The 24,019-nt window shown below is 37.7% G+C and overlaps 1 protein-coding gene across 1 annotated transcript in view; it reads left to right on the top strand.

Moving 5' to 3' along the window:
• The window catches only part of FBN1 (fibrillin 1), a 157,367-nt gene that overhangs the window by 100,911 nt on the left and 32,437 nt on the right, over nt 1-24,019 (top strand). The window contains exons 29-45 of the mRNA XM_088148569.1: nt 567-692; nt 1,895-2,017; nt 3,729-3,854; nt 5,169-5,294; nt 11,089-11,211; nt 12,728-12,850; nt 13,418-13,543; nt 15,118-15,240; nt 16,380-16,502; nt 17,065-17,229; nt 17,638-17,706; nt 17,828-17,953; nt 19,027-19,149; nt 21,024-21,182; nt 22,101-22,172; nt 22,915-23,040; nt 23,613-23,735. Coding sequence (XP_088004695.1) covers nt 567-692; nt 1,895-2,017; nt 3,729-3,854; nt 5,169-5,294; nt 11,089-11,211; nt 12,728-12,850; nt 13,418-13,543; nt 15,118-15,240; nt 16,380-16,502; nt 17,065-17,229; nt 17,638-17,706; nt 17,828-17,953; nt 19,027-19,149; nt 21,024-21,182; nt 22,101-22,172; nt 22,915-23,040; nt 23,613-23,735 — 2,082 coding nt within the window. The remainder of the gene's footprint in view (nt 1-566; nt 693-1,894; nt 2,018-3,728; nt 3,855-5,168; nt 5,295-11,088; nt 11,212-12,727; nt 12,851-13,417; nt 13,544-15,117; nt 15,241-16,379; nt 16,503-17,064; nt 17,230-17,637; nt 17,707-17,827; nt 17,954-19,026; nt 19,150-21,023; nt 21,183-22,100; nt 22,173-22,914; nt 23,041-23,612; nt 23,736-24,019) is intronic.

Raw genomic sequence — 24,019 nt, 5'->3', positions numbered from 1 at the left:
ACTTTTGGTAGCAGTGGAGGCCACAGCTACAGGCTGCCCACCGCAGCTGTAGTTGTTTCTGTATCTAGAAGTTCAGAGCTATACCAAACACTGAACGACATAAACCATCGTAGGATCATTTCCACCCTGTATGTTTCATTTCGGCCTAGTCAATACAGTATATGGATCCGCGAATTTAACTGAAAATACAAAGCATAGCTGAGGATCAGATAAAATGCTGTTGTTTCTGCCTTTTTCTTCTTAACTTTTCTGAGTAGGATCATTAGACTGGAATTCGGCTTAAACTTCCTGGCAAAATCTTTAAATCTTGGGAAGATTTATAGCCCTCTGCAGCCAGAACTGAGTTTTTGGCTCTTTCAGAATCTGGGGCACCCTGTTCAGTCCTTTTGCCTTTAATTTCATCTTCTCTTGTTATACCTTTTGCTGGATTATCCCTTCCTTTTTGGCTTGTTCTGGGTACTAATAGAAATGTTCCTAACAGCATATCCTCCTGTCTGTGTGCAGTGTTGTTGGAAGGCAAGGGGTTTAGTGATTTAAATGGCCCCCTCTCTTTGCTTTTCAAACAGACATAAATGAATGTGACCTGAGTCTAAATCTGTGCAGGAATGGACGTTGTATCAACCTTATTGGAAAGTACCAGTGTGCTTGTAACCCTGGATATCAATCTACACCTGACAGACTCTTTTGTGTTGGTGAGTTGTCTTCTTCTGAATCAGCTGTAGCTCATGCGGGGAAAAAATCATTGCTCATCTTTTTTCCACAGTTGACATAAAGTTTGTTTATTTATTTATTTAATTTGTCCTTGCCCATCTCCCCACAATGGGGGACTCATTATGTAACTAAAGTTACATAAAGTGGCCTATTGAAACAATATGTTTGTAATTGTTCAGCAATTATGGTACTAGTAGGAGAAAAGATGAAGTTTCCCTTGAATCACAATCTACTCCTCGTGACTACATGGACATATATATGTAGTTTTCTTGGTAGCAAGAGAAGCAATTTGCCCTCTTCTTTTAAATTTTTAAATTTTCCATTCTAACCTATAGCATGCAATTTCCTGTCCAAATACTGATCAAGTCACCCCTGTTTACCATTTTGAGTTCAGCCAAGCTAGCTGGGCATTAATCTGAAAAAAAAGTCAAATTCTCTTAAAGTCCATCTTGACTCCTGGACATTAGGTAAACCAAATTAAAAGATAGTTGTTGACACTGAGCAGTCTTCCCAGCCAATATCTCCTCCCTGTTTCCCAAGGAACACCTCCCCCTCCCCGTGTACTTTGAAAAAGATGGTCATTAACAAGAATGGCTGACTGGAGACAGTGATTCCAACCTCTCATTATATGAGTGTCTTGTGCAGTGACTTTGATTTGGGAAGTTGAGAAGATTAGAGATCTTGTTCCCAGCAAAAACTGATCTTCTTGAGCCCCTTTTGAAAGGGAGAGAGAACTGCCTGAGTGGGAACAGCTTCACCCATCTGTGTTTTTTAAACTTTGAATTGTGTGAGCTTGGTGACTTCCAAGTAGCCACAATAACACTTTACAGAGCAGTGTTAATGTGGGTGCATTTAGGCACTACCACCATCCTTATAAAACTGCTTTCTGACCAGTTGTGGCTTCTAAATAATCTTCAAAGGTAACTCTTTGTCCAGTGCCTTGCAGTAATCCAGCTGTGAAATTATTAGGGTGTAGATCACCAAAACTATGAGATTTCACCAGTCCAGGTAGGGTCATACAAGCTTGCCACTGAGGCAACCTGGGCCTCTACCCTTCAGTGACAATACTGGGATCAAGGGGAGCCCCCGAGTTCACCTTGATTCCAGTCCACAGCCTAAACATTGTTAGAAAGCATAGTAATTACTGTAATTTATAAGACCATCTCCCTTTTTTTCTTTCCAGATATTGATGAATGCAGCATAATAAATGGTGGCTGTGACACATTCTGTACAAATTCAGAAGGCAGCTATGAATGTAGCTGTAGACCAGGATTTGCTCTAATGCCAGATCACAGAACTTGCACTGGTAAAGTACATTTGTGAACATTTATGTTACCTAGCAGTTCCTAATGTCTTGGCCATATCTCTGACTTTCTGTGACCATAATGTATCTTTGCTTGCCTGTTTATTCAAATGTGAGTTCCATTGAAATCTGTGGTACTTATTTTCAAGTAATTGTGCGTAGGATAGGAGCCCTAGTTTTAGTATATGAGAGCTACAGACAACAGGATTTACTGGATATCCAGTGTGGTGTAGTGGTTAAAATATTGGGGTAGGAGTGGGGAGACCAAGGTTCTGCTCCACGGTCAACCACTGAAACTCACTAGGTGCCTTTGTACCAGTCACTCTCTTTCAGCCTACTTACAGAGGGGTTGTTGTGGGAAAAAATAGGCAGGAATAAGAAAAGTGGAATATGCATCTAATTAGAATTGATAATGGAAGAAATGCCAAGTAAGCATTCACTAGTATGCCAATTTATTTTCAGTTCCAAAATTCAACTCCCCAGAATATAAAAGCTGCTTTTCAAATTCTGGCCACAAAGAAATAGAATTAGGGTGAGATGAAAAGAGTGTCATGGTTGACCATTTTATTTATTTATTTTATTTTATTTATAACAACCAGCAAAAGAAAAAGAAAAAAAAAACAATCCTTCCCACCAGGTATGAGGCCAACCAGTCTATTAGCCTCCTAGCTCAACCCCCCTCCTAGCTCAACACTTGAGGGAAGAACCAGGTCTTCATATCTTCCAGAAGGGACCCCTTGAATTTCAGGTGGAAGGCCATTTCAAAGGGCTGGGGCAGCTACAGAGAAGGCATGCCTCCGAGGTCCCATCAGATGACAGCACTTAAGAGAGGGGCCTGGGTTCAGAGAAGGAAAGACATAAGAACAGAAGGGGTGAAAGTATGCATGCCAAATTTCAAGCAAGCAAATCGCAAGTGTAAAGAAATAAAACATTTGTGCAAAAGAAATCTTTTTGCATGACTATTTAGCTAAGACTCCAGATCCAATCTGTTTTCGAGTGTGATCACATCATGTGATTAATAAATGAGCAGTAGCCAGCAAGATATGTCTTCCATGTTGTATTTCCTTACAAAAACAACTGTTAGAAAACTTTTTGTTTGTTTGGTGTTAGCTATTCAGAGAATGAATAATGATAGCAGTCTCTTGGACTTGTTATTAAAATGAGTTAAGTTTTCTGCAGCTGCATTAATTCCTAAAAGCCACAATAGACTCATTTTTGATGAGTTACACCCTTTCTTTCCAAAGAGAAGATTTTCAGCCCAATTCTTTGTTTTGCAAACATTTATTTTGAGTAACCAAGTGAAGTTTTGGATATTAAGCTAGTATGTGGTGACCTTGATAGGGAAAATCCTGAGAACTTATACAGGGGATTCAAAAGCACTCTGAGTTAAAAAGAAAAAAAAAAGACATCTTAATACTTGCACAAGATGAAATTTCTAGTATCTTATGTCAGTCTACAATCATTAATTATAATCACTGGTCTAGAAGAAGTTTTACATACCAAGTCGTACAGGGTGAATTCAAGCAGAAAGAGGACATATAGAATTGACACAAGTGTTTTAGTAAAATATTAAAATCCAAAAAAAATTGCATGGACTTTCCTAGGTTGATAGATACAAAGGAAAACAGGGTTCTTATTGTACAATTGTCACTTGCTTGTGAGATAGAAAGCAGAAAACTAACTGTGAATATCTATATGTGACTTTTTCTTTTAGATATTGATGAGTGTGAAAACAATCCTAACATCTGCGATGGTGGTCAGTGCACTAACATCCCTGGAGAATACAGGTGTCTTTGCTATGATGGCTTCATGACATCAGAGGATATGAAGACTTGCTTAGGCAAGTGAAACATCTAATCTTGTTGACATTCAGTCTGTCTTGTGATGGAATCAAAGAAAGAATGTTGAGTTTCCAAAGCGAAGGAAGCAGCAATTCTTCATAAGAAAGCCAGGCATAGCCTATGGTGTTGGACAAGGATCAGGGAGGTCTGAGTTGAGGTCCACACTCTTCCATAGAAAATCACTGTGACTCAGACCAGCCGTTCTCTCTCACCCAGTCTAGCATGCAGTGTTGCTGACTGGGAGCATGTAGAAAGTATGATACATATGCTGTCTTTTGCTTCAGGAGCAAAGGCAGGATGGAAACCTAATAAACAATTGAATGGTTTTATCCAGATGGTGTTGGACTTCCAAAATCTCCAGGAATTGATTGGGAATTCTGGGTTTGTAATCCAATACATCTGCCAAGCACTAGCTTGGTAAAAGGGGCAGAATCAGTTTGCTTTGCCACTGCACATCAAAATATCACTTAATATTGATCAGTTAATTTGTGGATTAAGTTTAAGTGATATCTCAAAAAGTCTCTTCCTTTAACTGAAAACAGAAACATATCTATTTTTTTGGTAATAAAATTATTAAAGGCATCTCAGATAATCCCACTCTGACACATATGTAGACTTTCTTCATGTTATCCCTGTCCAAGAATCAGAATGAAATCTGAAGAATCTACTATGTTTTTTCTAAAAGAAGCATATAATATAATGTAAGGCAAGTTAAGAAATACTTGTTTTGAAGTGAGTCTTCAGAAGTGATGGCTTATAAAGGGAACAGGAATTCCCAATTTTTAGATTTTTAGTGCAGAATACTTAGACCTTGTAATTGTCCTTCTGTGCACACAGAAATGCTCTGAATGTAACAGAAAATCCCATTATGTATTTATGTACTATTAGAAAGTTTGAGCCAATTATACATGGAAATTATAAAAAGTAAGCATAAGGAACACTATATATGCCTACAAACAATTGGATCCTTAGAACACATTGATGTTATCCAAGCATGACTGAACAGTACAGAATTCTTTGGGACCATTAACACACAATGACAGCCTATTCTTTTGAGATTGCTTTCAAGGAGTGAAAACAATTATGATCTAAGTTCAACAAATGCTGTCTTGTTAATACCCTCAGGGGCAGAACTCAGCATCCCTAAGGGACCTGAGCTCCAGATTTTACCAAATACTAAACAATCTTATTTCCAAAGCCGTAGTTTTTTCTTGCCAAAATTATGAAGCTCCTTCTTCGTTAATACTTTGTTTCAGTACATAGTCAAACATTAATCACATTTTATAACTATTAAAACTCTTTTCCCTCTCCAGATGTTAATGAATGTGATCTGAACCCAAACATCTGCCTGAGTGGAAGCTGTGAGAATACAAAAGGTTCTTTTATCTGTCACTGTGATATAGGTTATTCTGGAAAGAAAGGAACAACTGGTTGTACAGGTAAGTTTTATGTATGTGGGTGTGATTGTTCTTTAAAAGATAATGCATTTTATATTTCTAAGCTCTTGTGTACATTAATTTAATAACACCCATAACAATAGGATTAATTTAAGATGAACTGGATTGCAGAAGACACGGATTTTGCCTTTAGTGGTTGAAACTTAATTATTCAACACATTGTCTATTTTCCTTCTACCAAGATAGTCTTTATTTCTGCAATACAATTTTCACAGTGCTACTTCTTTTTTTCACTCTGATAAACCCAGAAAGGAGGATTCAGGGGTATCTGCAGGGTGTGCTCAAAAAGTAAAAATGTTGGCCGCAATACTGTGGTCAAAGCTCTCCCTGTTTTGAAATGTGCATCATTAAAGATGCACAAACATGATTCCTTGCTTTTCATGCCTTCAAAATTCTTGAAAATTGCTTGAAATAGTCTGGCTTATATTCTTTCCCTCATGTTTCTTTTAAGAGAAAGAAATAATATGTGTACATGTGTGTAAATAATAAAAGATAATCCTGCTAAAAGTTGGAATCAAAAATCCTAGTTCTAAAAAGTTTGAAACTAATAATTTAAAAGACTTGGGGTAATAAACTGGACTGAGTACAGAATTGCCATGTTACTGTTGCCATTATGCTAAATTGGCTATTGCTTGCCCTTTGCTCCGAATGAGCTGTCAAAATGCATTTCCAAAGTGGCAGCAGTACAAATCCTTAAATGAGTTATATCAGAATATATTAACAAAATCAAAATGTACATGATTTTCATATTATTTGCCAGCCAAAAGGACTGAAATTTTAAAACTGGAAAATCCATCACACGAATAAAGTGTAATATTTAAACCAAGCTCTTTGAAATCAGAGCTGTGGCTTAAAATATAAATACAAATGTATATTTTCATAATTTTTTATTACAGATTTAGAACAAACATATTTTGCAGACTCAGGTTAGAGAAATTAATAAGCGAGTAATCCCCTTTGTTAGGAAACTGAAGTAAATGTTGTAAAGCAAATATCAAACATATTTGAAGGTCATACATTCATGCTCCATGTCCTTCTAAATATACAATGTGATTTTTACTCTTGGGCCATCCTTCCAGCATTCTGTAAGTCAATCTACACAATTTTTAGAGGAAAAAAATGGGGGGACATGTATCTTTTTGGGCTGTGGACATATTATATTTGAACACCACTTTTTTTGGCTTGCTCTAAGTCAGAAGGGGGGTACCTCCAGCCCATTAGATGTTGCTGATCCACAGTTCCTTGTAATTCTCTCCACTGGCCATATTGATTGAGGCTATAACCTCTGGAGAGCCAGCCTTGTCCTAAAATAAGAGTTCCCAAAGGACTGGCTAAAGTGCACTTCCCACTTATAAGAACGTTCAGTGTAGCATACAGTGACCATTTTAATATTTCATCTGAACAATTCCCATAATTTCTTGGTAGCTCTCACTCTATTTTGATATTTTTCATATGATTGCATTAGTACAGAATTCAGAACTAATACAGGATTTAGCATCCAGGATGGTCTCTGGAGAACCTCAAAGAGGACATTTACATGTTACACCTCTGTTGGAAACAGTTACTCTGGTTGCCATTTTTCCCCCAAGCAAGATACTTAGTGTTGGTTTAGGTATTTTTATTTATTGATTAAATTTATACAGCCACCCATTTGCCAAGCAATCCTGGTTGCTGCCATTAAAGCCTGTATGGCTTTGGTCCAGGACACCGGGAGAAGGTTGTCTTCAAAATTATCCCCTACTTTGAGGCATCTAAGAAGGCTTGCCACCAGTCACCATGGGCTGGTCTGCAATCTTTGAGTGGAGCAGATTGACCACAAGGGTTTTTTTAATCATTGCTGATTATGATTTTGGGGGTCCCTCTTGTTTTATGCTTTCATCGCAAACCAATATGGTTGTCAGTAGTATAGAAAGTCTAATAGATAAGTGCAATTATTTAAATATTGTGTTCATATTTTGCTGCCCATCTGCGTGTGTGTGCATGTGTGCCCCTTTTAGTGCTCATCTGAACATTAACATAATATTTGCAGCTGCCCTTGGAAAGAGGACAGTAGAGGGGAGAGATCATGCTTTCATCCCAGTTGTCCAAATTCCTTTGTTAAAATGTCATAAAGCAACGTGTCTGCAGCCTGTTTCATTGCTCCGACAAAGTGCCAAGAGCTCTGTTTCCGATTCCCCAACAGGAGACCCCCAAAACATGGCGTGAAGTGACAATATTTTAAAGAGTGAGCCCTTGTGTCAAACTGCTTGACCAAAGGGAATGGATTCTTTTCTTCTTGCCGATGTGCCAAAGTGTTCAAGTCTTCTTTTAAGAATTGCAAAAATGTTCATACAACTTGGTGGAGCAAGCTCTTTCTTTCATGGAACAATTGCATAACACCCTGGGAGTTTGCTTGCCGTTGCATCTACATATTTCATTCCCCTTGTCATTACTGATTGTTTCCATTTTAACAAGTAAACAAGTTTTTTCTCCTCACCCCCCCAGTCGTTTAACTGTGTGCATATTCCACCCACTGACATGCAGTTGCATTCCACACAGATGTTAATCTTTTTTTTTTTGTTTGCTTCCATTCTTAATAAGTATGCAGGCAGAGTTTAGGGAAATGCTTTACTTTACGTAAAGATATACATTACTTACGGCAGACTATCTGGGCTGCACTCACGCTGTCATGTTCAATTATCTGAAATGGAAAGTGGACTGGGTCAGCTAAGGTATGTGCATATTGCATGAATTAGGAATACAACAAGTAAAAGGTTGGGAGCAGGAACTTGAAAGAAGTACTGTAGAAAAACTGTGTCCCGAGTTTAGCTTGTACGTCATCTGAGCTTCTAATGCCTTGCATTAAGTACATCTGATGTCTTATGAGTTCTCCCAACTCTCCTTCGCCAAATTACAAAAACATGATCTTATAAGTCTGCTGCAAGAGCTCAGAGACCGTTCCTGGCTTTTCATGAGATACCTAATGGAAATGCTACAAAAGGCATACAAAATGATCCCAAACCCAGCTTTTTTAAGAATCTCCTAGGAAAACTACCTAACATTAGGATATCTGTTCTGGCAGCCATTCCCAAACTCTCAGAAAAAGGTTCTTTCCCCCAGCTTGGGACCTACTCATTTTATCTGGCAATTGAACCTGAAACCTTCTTCTGAATGGTCCTTTCCCAAGAAGAATCCATATATCCATCCTCCCTAAGATTTTCTAAGTTGTTTGTTAAATGGCAACATTTGGCTAAGACTGTATTTTGGCTTGGCTACAAAAACATCCACATCTGTTAAATAAATCTCTTCAAGTCAAGACCGATCCTTCCCCACTTGGGGGGTCCCACAGATCTTATAGGGCAGCAACACCCAGAATTGTATTTGGACCAGATAATTGACCAAATCATAAGATCCCCTAGGTAACAGATTTATCCTGTGCACTATCAATCATTTGGGAAATGGTCATATTCTGAGTCCTCCAGCTGCAGCAAAGAAAACTGGAAAGTTGTCACTTTCTAGGGATTTCTTTTCTCCTGCCCAGAGTGGAAAAAATATCTGCAGTGTCATGTCTGGGGTTGACACTACTATGGTTAGAGGGAGAGGTTTGCCTACCCCATCCTCTTTGCTCCCTTTTTACTCCAGTCTCATGTGGCCACAGGGAGCAAAATGTAAGCAAGAGATAGGGAGGTTAGAGAAGCCTCATTTTTGCACAGCCTCTCTAAGACGTCTCACTTTTAGAAGTGGAAAAAAGAATTATCCCCCAGACAGTTCACCCAATGTGGTTTTAACAGTGATAGCTCCAACCAGTCTTGCAATTCCCTCAGTGAGAATGTTTGCATGACACCCTAACTCCTTTTATCCAGTTAAATGTGTTGTGCGAACAGGACCAGTGTGTGTAATTTGCATGAGTATGAGGTTGTACAATGAGAGGATCAGGGTCTGCTTCACATGGGTGATGTGTATGTGTGTGTCTATCTCTGTCTCTGTGTCAGTAAACCATTTCACAGTTTCTGCAGAAGTGCTAAAAGGAAGCATAAGTGGCACATACTGTATTTTCTCCTTGATACCAAGGAACCCCCAATTCTCCCTTGAAAGTTTCAGTGTTGCTCATTGGTTCAATAAAACTCAGCTGACTGTTGTCTGAACTGAAAGACTGTAAATGAGGAAGATGTGATGTTTCTTCATATTTTCCTCCCAAATGTCTTTTCTGCTTGAAACATTGCCTCTCCCCAGTTGATTTTTCCCATAAGGGAAAACATGTAATCATCTACATCTTTTTTAGATGTGTGCTAGCGTGCAAACTCAGAGTTTTGCGTGCCTACCTTTAACGATTCTAAAACTTGGTGGAATTGTGGTTGAAACCAATGATTCAGACAACTATACTTCCTATTAGCATGATGTCAAGTGGCCTGAAAAATAGAGCAAGCTGTTTGCATCATGTTAATGGAAGTTGCTTAAATAGATAAGAAGACATTTGTGCAAGTAGTAAGAAGAAGTAAGAAAAAATTTGGCTGTCGGGACTGCCTTAGACTGGAATATTTGTTTTTCTTGGCTAGCCATAGCTTCATACTCAAAAGAAAAGTTTGCGGAGAAATAAGATTGGAGGAGAGAGGGCCGATAGAGAAAATGTTTATACAGTCTTGACACCATGCTCCTTTTTTGTTGGGGCCTTTAGTCAGTTCAGTGAATGTGTTGCTCTTTTTTGGAGTCAGTTTTGGGTATCTTCAGTCATGCTGAGCGACAGCCTACTTCATAGTGATAGTACAAAGATCTCAGAGACCAGATAGGAGAACAAAAGAGGCTGTTTTTGTAACACTGGAGAGTTGAAATAAAATTTTATTTGGATTTGAATAATCAGGATATCAAATCACTAGTTTGAAAACCACTATTAAATTCCTTTTACCCCTAGATTCATACACTTCACAATAAAAATAGGCCTGCTGAATAACACAGAGCAGTTATCCTGGTGGTGGGGTAGACAACGCTTGGTCAGATCTGCTAAGTTTGTTGTTGTTGTGCCCTTCACCCCATTTATTTCACTTATCCCATCCTGACAGAGACAGATCTGAGGAAAGATGTTATCCCGTCCTTTCATTTGAACTCTCAGGGGATCTTAACATTGTAAAATAAAACCAGAATTATTACTAACAACCAGTTTTGTGCAAGATTATAATTACTGTGTGAATATTCTCTTATACTATCAGGCAGCTTATCTCCACGTTAGGACAGCCCCTTAGCATTTGTCTGATAACATTGGTTTATTTATTTATCAAATTTGCATGGCCACCCCTCTCAGAAAAAGTGTCTCTGGGTAGCGAACAACAATCCGGTTTAAACATACTGCCATTGAAAGGATGGAAATAATCTTACAGGTTGGTTAATCACCAATGCATCCTTCAGAGTCAATGCAGCGTAGTGGATGCTGGGGCCCACCTACAGGCATGGAAACTCACTGGGTGACTTCAGGGCAGTCACTCTGTCCTCAGCCCAACTCATTTCACAGAGTGGTTGTTCTGGGGGGAAATGGGAGGAGTGAGTGCTGTGTATGCCTTATTTTGGGCTCCTGAAGGAACAACAAGATATAAATGTAATAAATGAAACAAATCATGTTCTCTGAGGGATCTTTTTTGCTGTTGTAGATATAATTCTTGCTTGTATTTGTACTCACAAATTTGCCTACTTCTTCCCATACTGTCAAGAAATTGAGGAGGGGGGGGAGCATTTGCCCTGAGATATTTATGTAAAGGAGGAGACATAAGTGCGTTGCGGTTTATGTATTTGCTCATTCTCTCTACAGATATAAATGAGTGTGAAATTGGAGCTGATAACTGTGACCGGAATGCTGATTGTACAAACACAGCTGGCAGCTTTAAATGCAGCTGCAAAGTAGGCTGGCTTGGTGATGGGATCAAATGTGTAGGTGAGTTTGGCCATCTCTTCCTCCCTCCTCCCTTCACACACACACTATCTGGATCGGTCTTAATAATACTGAAATAAATTTTAATCAAACAGTGTCATAGTCCTAGGTTTGTTTCCTGTGGAATGAAATATATATTTATTATCTAAAAGTGATTCTTTCAGTATCAAATCCAGCCCTGTGCATCAAAACATGCACTTCTGCTACCTTTTACAGATGTTTACCTGACCTTTTCTTGAAAACTTGTAGAAAAGGAAGTGATCCTTCCTTAAGTCTCTTATATTGTTGCCCAGATTTTTTTAAAAGTAATCATTTCATTCTTTGAGTAATCTAAAATGATTTCCACTTTCCTTTCTGGAACCTAAACAATTCGACTCAGTTCTTATTTAAAAGATTTGCAAAATAATAGGCAGTATAGTAGCATTTACTTATACTGAATCAATTTCCACTAGCTTCTTCTTGGGTTTAAATTCTTGGTGCACTAATGCACCAAGCACATTTGAAAGTCTATCTTAAAATAGATATTCTGTGGGAATACCATTGGATTTTTTGTACTTTTAATATTCTAATCATATTCACCATTAAATTTTGTTTAAACAATCTTTAACTCTCTGTATTTAATAATCTTCCCAAGTTCTACAACAAGATAGAGGAGTGGGGTGTGTGGATTTCCAGACATAGTTGGGCTCCAGCTTCTATCAACCTGCAAACATGAGCACAGCCAAAAATGATGAGGATTATACTCTTATATTTTATTTAGGCATAATGGCTGGGTATGCTTCAAGAATGATTTGGAAGAATTGCTTCAACTCCTTAAAGCAAGGCAGATATTTTTCAGGCTTTAATGAAGAGACAAGAACTGCCCTTCTCCCATGACCTCCAAAGTACTTCTTCTAAATCATTTTCAAAGGATACATCCCTGTTATATATTTATTCATTTTAAAACATGTATGATCTCTCTTAGCTCTACAGAATTCTTAAAATAAAGCCAGTAATTTGTCAATTAAAAAAAAACATGGAAGCAGCCGTGGAAAATAATATTAACATCAAGAAAAGCTGTTAATAGAGATGTAAATAGATGATTAAAATTATAGATTTAATAATATCCTAAGGAAGGAGGACTTTATGAGTTTCTTTAATGAGGTGGTGAGATGATTCTTCCAGAAACAGGAGTTCTAAAGAGCCATGGGTTCCCAATCCCTAGCTTTATCTTCATGTTATGAAATGGCAATATTTGCTTCTGAATTCTGAATATGTTTCTACAAGTGCATCTTCCGACAGTAACCTCCCCTCTTCTTTTGTTCTTAGCTCCATCAGCCTCATTTTAGCATTTTTTCATTTTGCAAATTTCAGAGTTATTTAGGGTAGCAGTTTTGCCCACAAATTGTCTATAGTCATTTGTGTCACAAATGTAATACTACTAGAGTTTTCCTTTGCTCTTTAAGCTTGTGTATGCATTATCTTTTGCACAGATAACTGGAGATATTTATCTTATTAATGCAGTTTTTGTCCTCTTCAGATCTGGATGAATGCTCCAATGGAACACACCAATGTAGTCCACATGCTGATTGCAAGAACACTGCGGGATCATATCGTTGCTTATGTAAAGAAGGGTACACTGGGAATGGATTCACGTGTACAGGTGAGCGTTTTTGGGAGGGTGATCTGTTTTGACTGATAGCATGTCTTCTCAGGTTTTCACATCATATGCTACTTAATCTTAAAACAAGACAAAAACAAAAAACAACCCTGGAGAAACTGATATTGGACCTAGGACTTTTGGCATGTAAAGCATGAATTTCCTTAAAGCTTGTTTTTTTTTTTTTGGCAGATAGAATATACGGTCAAATCTCAAATGAAATCTGACTTTATTTATATTTGACATTAATGATAACCAGATGTTTATGATTGGTGTTTTGTACTGAAACTTTGTGTAATAGTAACAGATCTAGTTTTCCAATTTCTGTTCTGAATTATTTTGACTTTCAGAGTTAGAAAACATACTGTAATCTTCATAGAAGTATTCCATACTATACTATATGTTGATATGTTATTGGAAATTATTTTGTATCTTTATAAGTAACAATGCTTTCTACCTTTCCTATACCCATACATTTTTTATATTTCATATAAAATTCTTAACCTTAATTAGTAGTTTGCATAGAGACAGAATGCATTTTCAACTAAAGTGACTCCTTTCTCTTTTCAGATATTGATGAATGTTCAGAAAATGTGAACCTCTGTGAAAACGGTCAGTGCCTCAATGCCCCAGGTGGTTACCGCTGTGAGTGTGATATGGGATTTCTGCCAAGCCCTGATGGAAAAGCCTGTGAAGGTAATTGAGGGAATAAAATAGTTACGTAAACTTACTTAGACTGTAGCCCTATCGGTATAGGACTGGTTGGTTTGTCTTCTTAAAGTTTGAAGTCAAAGGTCTGACACTGGAGGGGAGATTTCAGTTTTGTATCTATCCTTCCATCCTTCCCTCCCATCCATCCATCTGTGCAAGAGAAATATTGCAGGAGATAGCCAAGAAGTAGAATAGATGTTGAAAAACAAAAGATAGTTAAACCCCCACAGTCCACTCGTTTGCCATACTCTCAAGCCAAAAACATTTAGACTGGCTACTATCCCATTGTGAACAATGTCATATGCAATTTTGGGGCTTGCCTCAAATGAAAACTTCATTATGGTCTTTGACTAGTGTAAGTTAGAAATGTGAGCATTAAAATTGGTTTTTAACTGTCTTTTTTTCAAATGTGAAAATAATTTATAGCAACTTGAGCAAACAATAAGAGAGCAAAAGGTAGTCCCCAGTTTAAGAATGAGTTCCATTCCCAAGGTTTGTCCTTAAGTCGAATTTGTATGTAAGCTGGAACAGTATTGTATAATACTGTATAAGTAGTATTGTGTAATTGTGTATTTAACTTGAATCACTGTGTATTTAACTCGAATTTTGCTATAGTAGGCTCTGTTCTTAACTATGGGTTGTCTGTAAACCAGGCGTTCTTAACCTGGGGACTATCTATATACAGATAATTGAGTATAACTTTTGGCATTGTTCATCTTAGGTAATGGCTATGTTAATTTTACATTTTAATTGCCAAGAACAATAAAATATAATATATATCAAGACATAATTCTTGTAAAAGCATGAAGGAGAAATATTGTACCCTGAAATAAACAGTTGGCTATAAAGGTAGATCCTGCTTTATACTACAATTTGTATATTTACAAAAATATTTGGTCATGACCAGAAAGTGAATGTTGGGTGGGTCTGTGAAAATGTCGAAGTATGAGTAGTAGGTCACTTAATTGTCAATATCTTATCTTAAGAAGCTCTATTGAATAAGGGGAACAAGTTGCGAGATCAGTTGGAAAGACTGAAGACACTCTTTGCTACTCCCACAGAGCACCAGTTAATTTCATTCAGGTTCTTTGGAAAAAAAAAAAATCTTTCTCACAGAAAATTGAAGAAAATTGAAATCATAGCTGTTAGGGGTGAAGATCAATGGGAGAGGGGGAATAAGGCACTAGAGAGGAGAGGGTTGGGCTTCATAATGATTGAATTTGTAAAGCTTTATACATGTTGTTAATGAAGAAGAAAATCTTATCTTCATCTGCTTTTGTATTTCATTTTTTTGAATATCTAATCCTGCGTTTTGGAGTCTGCAGAAAGAACAGAATGACAGAAGCAGTTTTGCATCATTGGGACTTAAGCCCAGACCCTTTTGGACATATATTATGATGTTGCACACATGTACGAAAAGGGTGAACCAACACAGCTGCTTTTGTTACTTTGACAAAAGTAGCAAGATTCCACAGATGCCCATGCTGTGACTTTTAATTCTTGCTTATGTCCAAAAAAATTTAACCATCTCCTATTTCTCCTCAACTGTCTCATTACAGATATCAATGAGTGCCTCCTTTCCAACATTTGTGTCTTTGGAACTTGTCAAAATCTTCCTGGCCTGTTCCGATGCCTGTGTGAGACAGGATATGAGTTGGACAGAAGTGGTGGTAACTGCACAGGTAACTTAGTAGTTTGGCCAATATGGTAACTGGCTTAACTTTGATATAATTATTGTTCATATAAGCCACCAAAACCATGTTTCCAGTATTTCAGGAAAACTGACTGAGCAGCTAGGGTTAAATGATTTTTCCTCTTGCATTTAAATGCATTTCATAGCCCTTAAAAGTTATAGTTTGGAGCTTAGTAGGACTTTAGTTATTTCAGTTATTTAGTTAGTTATTTTGGCCAAACTGGGTATAGCCCAGAAGTTTCTTGGATACTTGCAGCCCCTTCCTGTATAAGTTTTCCTAATTATTTTATTTTATTTTTTAAATTTATTATAGCCACCCAACCCCAATCTGTTTAAAACTTTCTTAAATCAAAATCCTTTTTTCTTTGTCTTTTTTTGCTTTTTGCCAATTATATATTATTTTAAATTCTTAAGTCTCTGTTTAAAATTTCTTAAATCCAAAGAAGAAGGTAAAACTCACCAGGTGTCAAATTAAGCTTGTCATTTTGAAGGTCTCTAATATCCATAAAGCGGTTAAATTGTACATTTTCAAATGTGATTAGAAACTGAGTTTGGCTGGCTTAGCGTTCTTATTAAATGAACACCTTATTGAATGACCACCAGGAGCCGAGGGAGACAACATCTTTGTTCTCAGCAGATAAGGACACTAAGCTACAGCCACCCAACTCCAATGTACTCTGGGCATTGTTCAAAACAAAACAAATCCATAAAAACAGTTAAAATCTAAAACCACACAGACAGCCCAGACTAAAATAATCTAAAAACAACACAAAAGAAAATAGGGCCCCCAGAAAATAATAGTACATTACAATACAATGCAATACAAACAACAATACAATACAATAATATTGGATGTGTTGGAATCCACCAGGGAAGGGAATAGTGGTTGAGGGAAACAAGAATATTCAAGCGATAATGTTTCAGTTACACAGTAGAAATAGCATGTGTCTTTTAAACAGAATAAATAAGTCTTAGGGAAGTACTTGAATGTATTCTTCTGAGTTAGTAGGTAGACCATTTCAGTTGGGAAGTCCTGCTTTCCTATGCTGCTGTAATTTCTTTAATTGGCTTAAACTCTTTGATCACTTGCTCACTTGTAGTTTAATGTCGCCTTTTTCTTCTGTACAGATATCAATGAGTGTGCAGACCCCACAACATGTATCAGTGGCACTTGCCTCAACATCCCAGGCAGTTACACCTGTGAATGTCCCCCAGATTTTGAGCTGAACCCAACTCGTGTTGGCTGTGTTGGTAAATATGGTTTTCTTTCACTAGTTACAAGGGATTCACGCCATCACATATGCAATTCTTCTGCATTTTTTCTGAATTTTTTTTCAACAGAGCCTTGGGGAAATGGTTGTTCTCAATTGCTATTTTTTATTCCTGATCTATAGTGCTTTGTCATGTGATATTTTTGGTTTTTGAATTTTTATGAATTTGTATCATTCCATGTTATTTGGGGCTGTAGGTTAATTTCTAGCGCTGGACAATATATTATAATTTATGTTGCAGTAAGCTGCTATACATCTGGATGAATCAATGGCCTACAAGGTTAATAAATAAGTAAATGATAGCAGTGTTTTGGGAAGAGGCAATAACTACATGGTTCAGCTCTTGAAATAAAAATATATACGTGACTGTTGGTAATTTTAAAAGTTTGAGAAGAGGAGTTGAGAAGCCATGGATGAATTGAGCAATGTGTGAACAAGAATGTCAAAGTAATGCCCAGTGCATGGCTTCTATGGGGACTGTTTTTTTATTCTGTTTTTTATGGATTTATGATATTTGAGCATGTGCTACTTTCATTTCTTAGATACACGCTCTGGCTACTGTTACTTGGAAATTAAACCTCGAGGAGATAATGGTGATTCAGCTTGCAGTAATGAAATTGGCATTGGAGTTTCCAAGGCCTCTTGCTGCTGTTCCCTTGGTAAAGCTTGGGGGATTCCTTGTGAACATTGTCCAGCTGTGAATTCAAGTAAGTGAGATGGAAAAAAGCAAAATTATAGCTAATTTATATTTTCATCTGCTTGCTTCCTAAGAGTTCATCCACAGGATACAATCAGGCATTACAGTGACGTAGTTTATTTGTAGAACAATCTGCTGACTTTGAAACAAACAAACAAAAGAGATGTACTTGAAAATAAGAATGAGAGTGGCAAACTTAATTTGGGGACATGAATTGAATTGGGCAGAGGTTGTGCATATACCACGTAAATTTATTATATGAGAGTAATCCTTGTTTTCACTCAGGGAATCTTCAGTTTGAGAGACTGAGGGTTGGAGAAGCTTGCAGGAGAGGAAAAAACCCGCCAAGATTGTAATAACCAAAATCTTTTTTGCAAAACAAAAATGCCAGATTCATAACATCTGTTTCCCCTTTCAGGTGATTACAAGCTGTTATGCCCTGGAGGAGAAGGATTTCGACCCAATCCTATTACAGTCATCTTGGAGGGTAAGGCATATATGTGTTCTTTCTCTATGAATCATGATATTACGTTGGTTATTTTTAGCCAAGCTTAGTTGGTTGGCTGTTCTTTTTTAATAAGATGCTATGGCTAATTTTATTTGGACAGATATTGATGAGTGCCAGGAACTTCCTGGACTTTGCCAAGGAGGACGGTGCATCAATTCATTTGGTAGCTTCCAGTGCCAGTGTCCATCTGGGTACTATTTGAATGAAGACACACGAGTGTGTGATGGTAAGTGAATCACAAATAATAATAATAATAATAATAATAATAATAATAATAATAATTTGATTTGTCCCCACCCATCTCCCCACAACGGGGGACTCTGGGCGGCTATGTTGTGTATTGGGAATTCTATCTAAATCTTCCTTTCCAAATTAGCCCTGGTCCCACCCATTTCCCCCTTGGGAAGTGTAGCCATCAACACATAACACAGGCTTTACAATGCCCCTTCTGTAAAGGGGGAAATAGCCTCTTACAAGCCACACAATAGTTTTCCACAATATACTAGAAGCATGCTGAACTATAGAAGTAAAAATAGGGTTAGCTAATTAAAGTTTGTGTGAAATATCCACTGACCTTTTCAAGCACCTTTGCCCATTCCTCTAGATTTCCTTTCTTAAACTATCTTGCTTTATTCATCTGTTACAGATTTTACACTTTCATTACTTAGGGTCTTATCAGTATAATTTCCTTCTGCCGTACAATACCAGTCTTCTGTTAATCCTGAGAAATTCTTTAATAGGTGGAAGACAAATGTTTATTATTCCCATTAACTTGGGAATATAGTTTTAGTCCGTTTTACCCATAAACCACTCACTCTAAACCAGTGTTTCTCAACCTTGGCCGCTTTAAGCTGTGTGGACTTGAACTCCCAGAATTACCCAGCCAGCCATGCTGACTGGGGAATTCTGGGAGATGAAGTCCAAAACGGCCAAGGTTGAGCAACACTGCTCTAAGCAGTAGCTGAAATCTTGAGGGGTTCTGAACAAATACCAGTCCAGCTAGTCTTTGATTTCAGTTGGTCCTAAACAACAGTGACAAAATATCTATTCAAAAACATGGTAGTTTTGTTCTCAGCATCCAAACCTCTGTTTTATTTTTAGTGCCAGGACTGCATTCAGCAGTGAAATAATTTAAAAAGTGTCTCTTAAGCATGTGGAGATTCCTTTGTCTCATTAATAAATGATTGTCAGCCCACATGGACTTGGATAGCATGCAGTCTTTAGCTACAAGGAATCTTTCTTTCTTTCTTTCTCTCTCTATTGTTAATCTTAATTACCAGCTTTGTATTTTCCTTGCAGATATTAATGAATGTATCACACCTGGTATCTGTGGCCCTGGAACTTGCTATAATACCATTGGAAATTTCACTTGCATTTGTCCTCCTGACTATATGCAAGTCAACGGTGGAAATAATTGTATGGGTAGGTCTGCTTACATGACTTTTTTCCAGATTAAAAAGTTGTTGACTGTTTATTTACTCTGATCAAAGGGAAGAAATCCTCTGAAACAAATTATGCCGTTTCCCTAATGGAATCAGCGCTATTTTGGAGCAGAGGGAGGCAGGGAAGCAGGATAGGGTTTTTTTTACATAAATGTGGCTCCGGTAGGGTCATATTATTTTAGGAGTCCAAATGCTTACCCCCAAAGTAGTGAAGATGACTGAAAGATGATTCCAGGTTTTATTGTAAGGACTCTTGTATGTTGGAAATGGCTTTGGCACCATTTTTGGGCACATGCAAATTGCTGGCTACCATGTTTGTGCATGTCCACAACATACAAGAAATGGACCTTGTTTTTGTATCTATGTAAAAAGAAAAAAGCCCTCTTTTCTTCCAGCTTATATCATGGTTATTAAAGTAGTGCGGTCTGCATCATCCTGTAATTTTCAGTAGAACTGGACAACCTTTTGTGGTCAAGTTGGATGTAGTGAATTCTAGAAAGGGTTAAATTTCCTCATTTTGTCAGTAAGATGTGCATCGACAAGGTAGAACGAAGTTGGTTCAATATGCAAGGTCTGACTGCAGTACACAACCTTGTTATGTTATTTCAGGATTTACCTTCTGATTCAGTGCGTGTTATTTTAGTCTCACCATTCTGTTGAGTTTTTTTTTTTTTTTTTGAAATTCCAAACTCAAATGAACTCAACATGCGTAAGCAAAGCTAAGCCAAAAGCATGTGGCATCATCTTCCAATATTTTTCCAGAAGGATATGAAATCATAAATGGAGCAAGATTTTAAAGAAGAGCCCATGGCTGATTGAGGCTAGCATGTGTTCTTCTGCCAAGGTTTTGAGGCACTTGAAGAGTGTGTTCTGCATTTTATAATTATGAAACCAAGTTACATTCGTGGGATTTTGGATGATTCTGCAAGCAAGACATTTTTCCATAGATAATGATGTAACTTTAGGGTTGTTGTTGAATTTATAGCCTTATAGTACTGGATTGCAACAGTCTCATTTAACAGGATAATAAGTAAAGAGAAGAGGTGGCTTCAAACAAATGACTTACTTATAAAATATAAAGCTAGCTTGTTCTGTCTCTAAAGGAAAGCTCAACCAAGATTTTTAGTGTTGAAAAAGTTGGGAATACAAATGCCACTCCTTCGCTTTCCTTAAAATTAGTTTTGAACATAATATACTGAAATGAATCAAGTTGCAGCTATGGAAGAACATTACTCTGTGCAGGTTCTGTGCATTTTTTGGTGGGCGGTGGAGGGAGGTTGCATAGAAGATGTTCTCAGAAGATCATATTCCAGGGATCAAGTTTTTCCTGTTTCTTGCTTCACTATTATCCCTTGTAAAAAAACAGACTGAGGACGCTAGTTCAAAACAGTTTGATGTCACAGTGGCTTTTTGATGTTTTCTGGTGCACTCTGAATTAAAAGGGTGCAATCATCAGTAAGTTCTTCTGTGAAATGGACACTGCCTCATCAAGCTGATTCTGCTATTCATAATGGCATTTAGGGATGGTTGAATCAATCCAATTCATTTTTTTCCTCATTTTCTTGGTTGAATGAATTTTAAACATGCATTTGCACATATTTCTTTTAAGGTGCACATTTTTAGATACAAAATATATTGCAACTTTCAGATGGATTCACCAAACGTGTGAACTACAGTTCTTCCAGAAGTTCAAGAGATGTGAACCATCTTAATTAATGAACTTCATTATGAACAGACTTCATTATGAACGAACTTCATAGAGTCTTCAGTAGGAAGCAGGATTGATACTTTGTGATAGTGACAATGATGGACATTGTGCCATGATATTGATATGCTTCCCCTCCCTTCTTGCAGATATGAGGAGGAGTCTGTGCTACAGAAACTACAATGCTGACAATCAAACTTGTGATGGAGAACTGCTTTTTAACATGACCAAAAAAATGTGTTGCTGTTCTTACAATATTGGACGAGCCTGGAACAGACCTTGTGAACAGTGCCCGATCCCAAGCACTGGTTTGTATTTTGGTTAGAGAAAAGAAAGAGAACACAGTTGCTAGTGACAGGCCAGCAGTTACCACTGTCCACTGTAGTAGCAGGTTTTATACGGTGTACATGGCTTTGATGTGATTCTGAAGGTTATTGTGCATCTTGGGAATATGTAAGTCCTGCAAACTGTATGGGCTAGCAACGGATATAGATCGGAGATGCAAAGTTTGGGTGAAAAGTACAGTGCAGTGATATCCTTTCTGTGCATATTTGGGATTTTGCTGGATTGAAAGTTCAGTCCAGCTGGGAGGATGAAGGTATCATTATGGGATTTTTTGTTCGTTTGTTTAGCTGTTCCTAGAAGGTTGGAAGTTATATGTCAGGGTTCCTCAACCTCAGCAACTTTAAGATGGGTGGACTTCAACTCCCAGAATTCCCCAGCCAACATGCTGGCTGGGGAATTCTGGGAGTTAAAGTCCACCCATCTTAAAGTTGCTGAGGTTGAGGAACCCTGTTATATGTGATATGCTTCCTTATGAGCTTATATCTACTTACTGCTCTTGCATAGTCCTTGCAAAATCAGGTCAGCCAGACATGGTAACCATATAGCTTAAATGGGTATATAAACAACTATTAATGCCACTTGAATTGTTTCAATTTTGTTGAAGAGTTATTGTCTCTCTGCAACCAGAAGATCACCAGGTGATTTTAGACACATCACTGAACTTAACCTACCACATTGCCATAAGCCATGTTGGTCTCTTAAAAAACTTTCTGAAGAGCAATAACATAATATGATTTTATTACATAAGCATAAATAGGTATGTCTAACAAATACTTGAAACAGTTGCTACAAGAGTTGGCTGTGAGAGGCAGCAATGTTATTTTATTTCAGTAGATTTTTTAAAATTCACATGGAGTTCTTTCTCTTTTTTATCATTTTAGATGAGTTTTCAAGTCTCTGTGGAAGTCAAAGGCCTGGTTTCTTTATAGACATTTATACAGGACTACCAGTTGGTGAGCTAAATTCTAATGAGAGTTATTTTTAATCCGTATGGGAAGGAAGATATATTTTTGCCTTTTCCCAGGAAGTTATGAAGACTAAACAATGCAGTAGAACCCAACCTTCATGCCTTTGGTTGGTTGCCAGCCTATGCCAGTCCCCCCTCGCCCCCTGGGGGTCCTCTTAGCTGGCATCTATGATCCCATGGCTTGGGATGCCATAGGATGCAGTAGAAAGTTTGGAGGATGTTATAATTAACTTCAATAAACAGCCGCCATAGGTGGAAAGATTCTTGAATGGTTGCCAATTTGCATCGGATTGGAAAAGAGCTGTGCACAGAATTTTATCTAACATTTCACACCAGTTCCTGAGGGCATTGTATTTGAGGGAGGGTGGGAATGCATTCTGTTTGTTTGTACTTTAAAAGAGGGGTGGGGAGAAGATTCAGACTGAAAGTTTTTCACACAGTATAAGTGGGGAAATGGTTCACAAATCTCAAATCTAATGGGAAAACAGAGGAATTCATGGGAAAGAAGCCAATTGTATTCTTAGACAGAATTCCCTTCTTTCTTTTCTTGTTTTTATTCCAACGAGGAGCAAACCAGACTAGTCCATGACAGAGGAAATAGAACCATAATAATACATTCATCAGTTAAGAGAACTGTTTTGGAATGGGTCTTTAAAAAGGATCATTTGGGGGTTCATTAGGTAAATTTATTTTTTGAACATTTGTACCATTATTGTTTCTTAACGCAGATATTGATGAGTGCCGTGAGATCCCAGGTGTATGTGAGAATGGAATCTGCATAAACCTGGTTGGTAGTTTCCGCTGTGAATGTTCAGGGGGGTTCTTCTACAATGACAAGTTACTGATCTGTGAAGGTAAGGAGCTTCTACTCAGAATCACATACACTATGTAGAGATAGAAATAACACTGCTTGCAGCCAAGAAGGCTAGATTCTCAGAGAGTCTCATGAATCAGATGGATTTTGGAAATTGGATATTTGTACTATCAGTGGATATATTAAGGTGAGAGAGACCTCTGATTCTTCTGATCCTCTTTCAAACTGTTTGTTGATGGAAGGGGGATGCTGCTCCCCATTTGCCAGATTATATGGAAGGAAGGCACAAATGTTTATGACCTACAATACTGTGCAAATGGTCACCCTCATTCCCAGATCCAGAGAATTCTGTTACACCCTTGCTAACATGGCTGTGCAGTATTTCGGTTTCAGTTCCTAGCACTTGTCTGCAATTCATTAAAATTCACCTCTTCCCAGGATTGTATGGTTGCAACAAAAGCCTTCTTGCAGCAGCTGCACAATATGTCTGCTTTAACACACTCGTACTGTTGCATATTCCTCTTCTGAAATGAATAAGAAGTGTTGCACAGCCCTAATCTCTAATACCGCTGAGAATCATACAATTCTAAGACTTTTTTTTGCTTCCAATAGATATTGATGAATGCCAGAATGGACCAGTTTGTCAACAAAATGCAGATTGTGTTAATACACCAGGGAGCTACCGCTGTGATTGCAAACCTGGTTATCGGTTCACACCTGTAGGCCGATGTGTTGGTAAGTACTGACATGGCATTGTACAATATTGTAAAATGTATAAGTATACTAATTAATTGCAGGAATGAGGTTCCCTCTTTTAGAATACACATAAAAAAGACACAAAAGCTGCATTAAAAACCCTGTATTTTAAAATGCAATGCCATGTTATCTTGGCCTTGAGTCTATAAACTTGTTCTTTCCACTCATATAGATGCCAGAGAAACCTTGCAATATTTTGCTTTCTTAGACTGAAAAATTCAGTAACAGCCTAGCCAAAGAGAATGCACAGTCTTTCCTCAGCG

The sequence above is a fragment of the Python bivittatus genome, unplaced genomic scaffold (genome assembly GCF_059951505.1).
Source record: "Python bivittatus isolate LINGU-HERP-01145 unplaced genomic scaffold, Pbiv_v1 ctg000530_np1212, whole genome shotgun sequence".
Taxonomy (NCBI): Eukaryota; Metazoa; Chordata; class Lepidosauria; order Squamata; family Pythonidae; genus Python; species Python bivittatus.
This window is presented reverse-complemented; position numbering and strand designations above follow the sequence as displayed.